Below are 9,766 nucleotides of genomic sequence, written 5' to 3'. Positions count from 1 at the left end.
GAGTTAGGAGGGGTAGAGGTAGACCTAGATTAGATTACTGTTCGCAAATAGTTAACGATGTGGGCTGTTCTAGTTTTAGGGAAATGCGAAGTTTAGCTCAGGATAGGAAAGAGTGGAGGTACGTGTCCAACCAGTCTTAGGACTGGCGACCTTATGATGATGATGACAGATTTAATCGTTATTATTGTGAAATTCCTTTACGCTGTGTTTTTATTTAAAACAAAGATTTTTAACCATTTGAATACCAAGACTGGGTATATTAACGTTTGGCCCAATACTGAGGCAGCCATGTATTGGCTAGTCAATACTGGTCTAAAGTTCTCACAATCTTCAACTTAACGTTTCGCCAAGTCATATCCAATACTGGACAATAAAGTATTGGTCAAAAAAGTTGCCCAGTTTTGGATTAATTTTGTTGGTATAATACTATCTACCCCATCTTGGGCTACTATTTTTCACCAAGTCTTAGTCCAATACTGGTTGGCAATCTCGGACCAGAATTAAACAATTTTGGACCAAGCATGGACTAAACTCGGTCCCGTGGTGTTTTCCTACATGGAAAGATGCTTTTCAATCAAATCTACTAATCAATTTCTTGCAACTACAAAAGTTGACGATAATTACAAGTGGCTACGAACAATTAGTACCTACGAATAACGTTTGTGACGAAGTGTACATATACCCTTGGACTAGGTCTAGTCAGAGACATATTAGAGGCAGAAATAGAAGTTAGGATGGGTAGAGGTAGATCTAGATTAGATTGCCGTTAGCAAATGGTTAAGGATGTTCTAGTTTAAGGGAAATGCGAAGATTAACTCAGGATAGAAAGGAGTGGAGGTGCGTGTCCAATCACTTTTAGGACCTTATGATGATGAATGATTTAGATTGCTCCAGTTAGGAAAAATAGGATAAATACATCCCAGCAGTTTTCCAGCAGAAGGCCTTGCGGTAAAGATTATTTACTGTAAATGAATTCACAAATTTACAAGCATCTGCAAACAGTATCTAGGCAAGTGTGTATTTGTATTTATGTAAACGTAGACACCTTATATTTGTCGTTAATAACGGGGTCCAAAAACATAAACGTCATCCGTGTCGGGAAATTATGCCGAGTATAGAGTGTAACTCGTCACATTGACGCCATCAGTTTCCCTCATGGACACGGTGTCATAACGTTATACCATCAATCGTATCGTACCACACACCTGGTACACATTCGTTTACTTGGGGCCGTTTTAGTCGAATGTGTACAAGAAATCACTGCCGAGTAGGCGATTATCATAAATTCAGGAAAAATTTACCCACTAGTTGTACCCGTTCAAAAGTTATACCTACCTCTATACCTAAACAAATATAACGAATTGTGTAATTGATTATTATACCTAAAGTAGTTAAGTTACAAATTATGTAAGTGTTGCAGTAAGCCCACGAATTTGGATAAAAAACATTACCTTTTCTTCTATTCTTATTTTTTGGGTTAATTGATGGAAACCATGTCTTTTGTAATACGTCAGGTATTGCTATGCAACTTTTGGGCTTTAGAAGTCGTGACAATTTTTTCATAACTATTCTTGAAACGAGTGAAATAGTAAATTACAAGTAGATAGCTAAAATTCACGGAGTTCCACAATAATTTTTGGTATCTAAGCTTTATAAGTCACCAATAGAAAGATTATACCTATGCGGTAATTTGTCGGCGGGTCTAAGGACTATTTATGGGGTGTTGAACCCCCTAATGCTCCTTAATATTGAATCATTATTTTCCACTGGAAGTTTTCCTTGTCTCACAATAATTTTTGGTATCTAAGGTCTGTAAGTCATTTACGGAAGGATTATACCTATGCAATAATTTGTCGGCGGGTCTAAGGGCTATCTATCGGGTGTTGAACCCCGTAATGTTCCTTAATACTTAATTATTATTTTCTCGTGGAAGTTTTTCTTGTCCCACAGTAATTTTTGGTATCTAAGGTCTGTAAGTCATTAACAGAAGGATTATACCTATGCGATAATTTGTCAGCGGCAGTCTAAGGGCTACTTACCCCGTAATGTTTCATATTTAATTTAATAATTTTTGATATTGTATCATGTCGATAGCAATAAAGTATTTATTGAACTACCCCCAAGGACAACAATTATACATCCGCCTATGCAAATATTTATAGTTATGGCATTTATGTTATTTATAAATATAGTTCGTTAAACCTGTCGGGTTTAGCAAGTTCAAGTTTCTTAATTACGACAAACTTCCTCCAATTCATTGTTTTATATTGTCGAAAAACGTGGGTGCTTGAACATATGTTTGGCTCGGGGCCATTTCTACGTCTTGTTACGCTTTATTACAGGTATTTATTTATAAAACGCAACATCAAACACCGTTTACTCTACCTAAAGTAAAATTCAAATACGTTATGACAACATATAACGATATACATAAAAATTGTCATGGATCTTTTTGGTTTTTTCGAATTAAAGAAGTGAAAACCCAATTTTGACCTTTTGTTTCCCGATCGATATGGTACCGTTGTCGTTCTCTCCTCCGTTTCCCATTTCATCCCCAAATGAGAAATAAATAACGATCAACTTAACGACCAATAAATTTTAACACCTAATAAAAATACCAAACAGGTAAGGTAACAAAAGGAAACGCTGCATAAATAAATTCGACACAACATCTCCTCGCGTAAAACTGCCCTTAAAAAATCAGCCCCTATTGAACTCTCCAGAGACCGCAAAGATCCCTCGCATTTACAAGAACGGGGGATGATTGGGTGATTTTTGTGCCCATCTCTGTTTGTATTTTTGTGAGCTCGCGCTTTCGGAAAGTATGGGATGCATTAATGTTAACAAAACCACCGCCGGACTCCGTATGAGGGTGTTTTTTCTTTCGATACCCTAAGAGGGTTGAACGACCTAACGAATATACCTTAATAAATTTTACAACTTTACTGGAAAACTTTTTGTAAATTATAAAAAAAAATGCTTTAGAATCTTTCAGAAAAGTTTTAATAATAAAATACGATTATTTCGAAGATTTTATTTTCCAGAATTAGAGTTACAAATTTTTGGATTTGATACTAAATTAGTCACAAATTAAGGTGAACTTTAGAAATAATAGATGTAACTTTGTCGTTCAAGCCTTATATTGTACCTAAGACAATTGTCACAAGCTGTACGATAACACCAATGAAATAAAAGCCATTTCTTTATTAGTTTATTAGTTTTTTAGGTTCTGTAATCCTATTTTGTATACGTCTACCGCTCTGGCCAATATACAAGTCTATCATAAAACTTTTCCGAAACACTACAAAGCATTTTTGCAATTGCCTACACTTAAATATACCTTTGAATCTACAGATCGAACAAAAACAAGTGGCGTTAGAATGGTTTCCGTTTAGATTATAATTAGTTCAAACAACACTACCTTATTACGCGCGTAATTAAGATGGTTTCCTAAAAAAAAAACAATAACGAAAGCTTACAATAGCCGCAAGTAAATTGAATTGTTAATTTTAAACTTCAAGACGATTACATTCAGCGATCCTTACTGAATTCGAAAACCTGAACATCCTGTGTGCCGAATTGCGAGTACTTTGAACAAGAACAATAACAATTACATTAACGAATACATGTGTACGACACATGAAGAGAGACGTGAGTGTTTTCTCAAGCGAAAAAAACATTAACTTTATGTTTTCAGACGGCGCGTACGCGGATTTTGCATATACTTATCCGTTAAAATTTCTTGTTGTTCACGATACGCAACGTTTCGCCGAAGATTACCATGTGAAATTCTTTCACTTAATAAGAAAAATAACAGGAAAAATGTTACAAGCCAATTAACAAAGCCTACTTAAAAATCCTGTCGGTCATTCAAACAAATTTACATTTCACATACGTCACTCTATTCTTCCCAATTTATATCTAACAGATTTCTACGCATTTCCTTTTATAGTTTTCAGATTTGATGCGTGATTGTTAAATTATTAACAATTGAAAAACAAAACATCACCAGAGCTCTGTTCGTTTGTTGCTGGCATTTTTCAATTGTCAGAAACGATTCACTTTTTTTTTTCAACGCAGGCGATTGCTAAAGCTGTTGTGATTTTATTGACATTTAGTTGTACAAAGTTAAGAAACCCCTTATATATTTCTTATACTTATTATAGCCAAATGGAACTTTGCTATCCGACAGTTCCATTTCAATCACATCATTGAACCCATCATTTCCGACCGCAGAAATAATTTCTTATTTGGGTAAAGGTAAATTGCACAATTGGATAAAATAATGCAATAGAATTTCCACGCCATAAGTACGAACAAAATCACGTAGAATTATTAGTATATATACTGTTTTCGAAAAAAATAAAATTTATCAAAATTCGTACTTGTTGTAACATAGATAGTTAAATTAATTTCGAAAATTCAAGAGAATGATATAATTACGTGGAAACTGCCTATAGGTACAAGATAAAATGATCTTTAAATTTTTTGTATTTTCAAAATAACTGCTGGAAAATGATGTTTTGTAATTACGTTAAGGAAAATTAAATGTGGGTGGAATTGATGTTATCCTTTCGAGGATAGGTCGTTTAAGAATTCAAGGAAAACTAGTGGTTTAGAGATGACCAAGATGGCCGAGTGCGAGGCTTCAATAGTATCACAAAGATGTAATCTTTTAGATTAAATTTAATTTTAAAAATGTATGTCAGTGTGGGGAAGATACAGAAAATTTGTTTTTCATATGAAACCATAACTGTAATCTAATATCTAGATGCAGCGTCATTAAAACTCGATTTATAAGCAATTAATTATAAATTGACACTGCGGACAGAAATTTTAACTTCAAAAGGCTCTACTGTTTCAAGACAATTAAAACATCTGACCCAAAAAAGATAATCGATTGACTAGATACGCGAAGACGTCTAGCAAACAAAATAATAATGTGACAATAAAACGACTATCGCCTCTACTTAGTTATTCTTTTGTTGCAATTGTTTAAAACAAAAAACGAAAAACAAATTCCACAAAGCACTTTCTAGATTTACGAAATTGTTTCTGGTAAAGAACACATTTTAATTTAAATGTTATCGATGTCCTCACTGCACATGAGTCACCAGTTACTTATTTTAATATTATTGATATGCAATTTTAAACATTTCAGAGTGTTAAACAGTTGCGAAATACAGGAGACAAATTCTTTGAATTCAACAGACAAAAACAAAAAGTTACTCAAATGTAATAACAAATAATATCAAGGTGGCATTTCTTGTACCATACCCAACAACTAACTCTATTTGTCAAGGCAACATGCGTGGTATCTTAATAAAACTGATCTGACCCTCTAATAATAATTTGCACTGGTGAGATATTACATTAACAATAACTCTAACAACTGATCTTAATTAATAATTTGTGTTACCGATTATTTAACTTTGTCATGGTGACAAGGCGGAAGCACACGATCGATTAGCAACAAATAGATAAAGATCTGCCAAAAGTTTAACGTGCGGATGTGTTTTCCGAATTTTCAATGCGCCTATTTACTTTTCGACGAAAGAAAAAAGCCAGTTGGCAAAACGGGGCGTGACATATAGAAAAGTACATAGCAATAATTAAAACAGTTGTTAAATCACTACTGTATATGACACCTAAAATGAGGAAACGTCAGAGAGGAAGGTCGAAGTTAACAATAAAAAAAATAATTATAAGGACAAAAGTTGTCAAATATTGTCAGTAGGTACTTATAAGTAAGTATAAGGCATTGCACAATTTACTTAGAATTAGTAGCAACGCTTTTGAAAAAGTTCGAATAAGTAAGCGCATTGAAAAACAATTTTAATAAAATACTTATAAACAATATTACAGAAGAAAAAGAATCGATTGGTATGTTTACCTGTTGTTGTTGTTAATGATATGTTTTTGCAGTAGATATATCGTAGTGTCTAACTGCGATTGTTTAAAGTGATGTATTGTACTTTAGAGTTGCTCAAGGTTTACCTAATTATAAATAAATAACTTATTTTATAACACTGAGAAATAGACGGCTATGTATGTTGTAGTTTAGCTATTAGATTGCAGAGTGTGAATAAAAACGTACTTCTAAAACCTTTTAATTACGTATTCTTCAATAAATATTCATTCGTAACCGATTAAAGTTTAATTACGAAATAATCAATTTTGAGTCAACTTTGTGCGGTGCGTTTTGTTTTTAAGGTGATAATTCAGGTGCATAAAGGATTCATGTAACTGCAAATTTATGTAAATTGCTCTTTCTTGTTGCAGAAAAAATGTCCAAGGACTACGTGGTAAACGATGTCGTTTTTCGCAACCAACAACGAACGAAGAAACACGAAAAAAATACAAGATAATGCCGGACAGACAGAAGATAGTTACATTACAATCATTGTTATATCATTGAGTAAAATATTATCAATATCCAATGATTTATAGTTTTGTTTGTTCAAATTAAATTGTTTTAACTCGAAGGAGGGTGTAACTGATGGCAAATATCTGATGTAGATGTAACATTATAGAAAAGGTTACAATTAAAATATGTAACAAATAAAACACATAACCTTTCAGCACCTACAAGAGTCAGTTAAACTATGTACCTATTGAGTAGTGAAACACTTTCACGAGAGAATTGTCATTTAAAACAAAATGCCTATCTGAAACAATCACTTCAATTGTTTCGCTCTTGGTTGTTTTTTCAAGAGGAAGAAACTATTTTGTAGGAAAACAACTGAAGTGAAATATTTAAAAAGCCATTTGAACGTAAAAGTACCAGTAACTGTAAATAAGTACTATAAAAATTATGACCTATTCAATAGAATGCACCATAAAAATATGCAGTTACTACACGTTAAAATTGGGTTCATAATAAAACGTTTCGTTAACCAGAAATTGACAATTTCAAGAGTAAAATGCGTTGGTCAACGAAACAATTATTACCTACTATTGGAATAGTGTCAAAAAAGCGATTTAATTTGTATTTCTACAGATAAATTATCCTTCAAGTACCTCAAGGAAATATGACCTATATTTCTGTCGCCTATTGTGTAATATAATACCTTATGAATATAATAAAAACAATTTAAAGACATGCAAAAAACATTGTCAAGTTCACTTACCCTGTTCACAGTTGATTTTATAATGCGTTAATATTGCCAAAAGTGGCAAAAATCTCGGAATGAGTCCCATATCGTGACTTCAGGAGACGATTTGATTCCTGTCACGCCTCCCGGCGGACCATCTTTGAATTTTGCTACTTCATCCTGCAACAAAAACAAGCGACATTATAAAAAATGTATTTCTACAGAGTACAATAAATCATGGAATTGTTATAATCTATTTTAAACCCTTAATAATTCGTTTACTTAATTTAAAACAGTATTTTCCATAAATTTTCCGATTTTCTCTTGCTTATCGATCAAAATCAACTGCCTACTTTTTATGCCTAATATTTAATATTGTACCAAAATTGTATTTTTGCAAACAAAACAATAAAAACCACGGTACAAAACACTTTATTTTCTGCAGGTTTTTTTACTGGTAAACAGAGACATACCTCACTATTTTTCCTCTCGTATTTAAACAGATTTTAAGAAGTCCTTCTGTTTTCCGAACAAAATAAAAAGTCTACTGTTTATACGTAACATTTCGTCTAAATACACTGCACTAAAATGCACTTATTTAAACAAGAGAACGAAACAAAAACCGCACCACACCGCGATACATTTTGTTATTTTACACGACAACAACAGACTACGAAAGATATACTACTAATTGTTTATCAGATCAGTCCGGTTGTCGCGGGCTGGCCAAGTTCAATTGGAGGTGAAGGTATATACGCGACTCATATAAACAATAAAATGATGCGATTAATGAAATATTTGAGCGCTGAAGGAAGATACGAGGACCGGTCAAAAAATAGTTTGAAGAAATCGTTACCAAACATGATTATAATCAATATTTAACATTTGTGACGCAATTTTCGCAAATAATTAACGAATCTAAGCAATAAAAATTAACTCTACCTTTCAATACCATTTCGGCACATATAAATTACCCCCCGCGTTTTGTGTGCCGTTAGTGAGAAAGAGATGTAATTATAATAAAATAACAGACAAAATATAGATACTGGGTGTTCGTAAATCGTAATTCAATCTTATCTACTGTTATCTTACTTGATTGCTTATATTTTTATAATATTAATAAATTAATAGGATCTTGCCTCCTAGTCAACTGTAGATTGTCATGTTTTGTTTTAATAAAAGTGTTCACTTGTTTCTCGTCGACAGTGGCAGATTGATTCTCCCTGAATTTTTATAAGTATGTACCAAGATATATCCATACATACATCGAGGTCGACTTGAGACAATCATCAATCATCGCATTAGTCGAGACCGCGCTTAGGAACACTGTTTATTTACAGTATTACAACAGCTTCTATTAATTTCTCATTAGGACATATACACAATGTGATACGTTTGTTTACGTGTATAGCATAGCGGTGCACCTTTCTTGCAACAACATTTTTATCGCAAATATTACATTATAACAACAACCGTAATTAGGTTGTAGTTAGATAAAAAAAAACAAACAACTTCACCGTTGCTTTCGGCCTATAAAAAAATGTTGTTTAATCGCAAGTGGCAAAAACAACAAACCGGCATTTTAAATATTATTAAGGCGTAAGCACGGTTCTGAATTTTTAGAACGATCTGCTACAGTTTTAGGGGTGAAATCGCTAGATACATATTATTTATAAATATTTGGACAATTGTTTTAATTTTTAGTTAATATTTCGATCGTATTTTCACGTCTAACTAAGAGATGGACAAATATACAGTTAAATCCACTCTAGAACATTAAATTTGCTGCCAACTGTAGAATTTCAAATTACTGACCAACTACTTTGTCACCAAACAAACAAATAAATTCAAAGAAACGCGAGAAGCGATACCTACAATAAACAAGAGGTGGGCGAGGAACAGAAGTACACCGTATTAATGATAAAATTCAGTAGAAACCGAGTCGGCACAAATTAGATGGTAATTGAAACTCAAGTCAATCCGTCTTCATTATGTAGTAGGCGGTTGACACAATTGAGAGAAAATAATACTTGGCTATTCGGAAGAAACTTGGGCATCATTTTTCATCACGTCAACCAAATTACGACATATTAACCACCTTCCCCCCCCCCCCCGTACCCCTTTCCTTTCTTGCTTGCTTGCCAGTTCTCTGCTAGAAACAGTTGATCGAAACAAACGAATAATTTCATTTGAAAAGGTAAGTCCGATATAAAACTATTAAAATGTCCCAGAAAATTTTGAGAAAATCCACATCGAAAAAACCAGAGCCCCATGATACGTTTTTTTTTGTGGAAAGGAAAACAACGTAGAAAAAATCTGAAACCTTTTCTTAACCGAAGATCGATTAAATTATTAAAAAAAAAGTAGATTATTTCTGAAGTAGGTAAAGTATTTTGTAAAAAATTTCTAAATTACGTACTGCTCCCATCCTATTTTCCCATGGGCCTGCGATTGATAATTACTAGATAGGTTCACTCGTTAAAAATGAACTGTAAGCTTTAGTTATAAAAGTACTAAAGGTTTTTGACCCCGCAACTCTACCACTGGCCTCATCCCCTTTCAAAACCGTCCCATCCCGACCGTGCCCTTAAAGATCAAAGTCGAGACGTATGGAAGACATGAGTCAAAGGGCGCACTCCAACCCCTTTTTCTTCTACTTCTTTTCGGCGGTT

At 33.4% G+C, this 9,766-nt stretch overlaps 1 protein-coding gene across 6 annotated transcripts in view; it reads right to left on the bottom strand.

Moving 5' to 3' along the window:
- LOC108739645 (ephrin type-B receptor 1-B) overlaps positions 1-7,818 on the bottom strand; it is a 77,490-nt gene extending 69,672 nt beyond the window's left edge. For 3 of the 6 annotated variants that reach the window (XM_018473641.2, XM_018473640.2, XM_018473642.2), the window contains exons 1-2: positions 7,568-7,818; positions 7,131-7,274 (exon numbers count right to left, since the gene is read on the bottom strand). In XM_018473641.2, coding sequence (XP_018329143.1) covers positions 7,131-7,200 — 70 coding nt within the window. In that variant the 5' untranslated portion in view covers positions 7,201-7,274; positions 7,568-7,818. The remainder of the gene's footprint in view (positions 1-7,130; positions 7,275-7,567) is intronic. The other 3 variants (XM_018473639.2, XM_018473644.2, XM_018473643.2) reach the window with 3 other exon arrangements.
- Positions 7,819-9,766: the final 1,948 nt, after the last annotated feature.

The sequence above is a fragment of the Agrilus planipennis genome, unplaced genomic scaffold (genome assembly GCF_000699045.2).
Source record: "Agrilus planipennis isolate EAB-ADULT unplaced genomic scaffold, Apla_2.0 scaffold162, whole genome shotgun sequence".
Taxonomy (NCBI): Eukaryota; Metazoa; Arthropoda; class Insecta; order Coleoptera; family Buprestidae; genus Agrilus; species Agrilus planipennis.
This window is presented reverse-complemented; position numbering and strand designations above follow the sequence as displayed.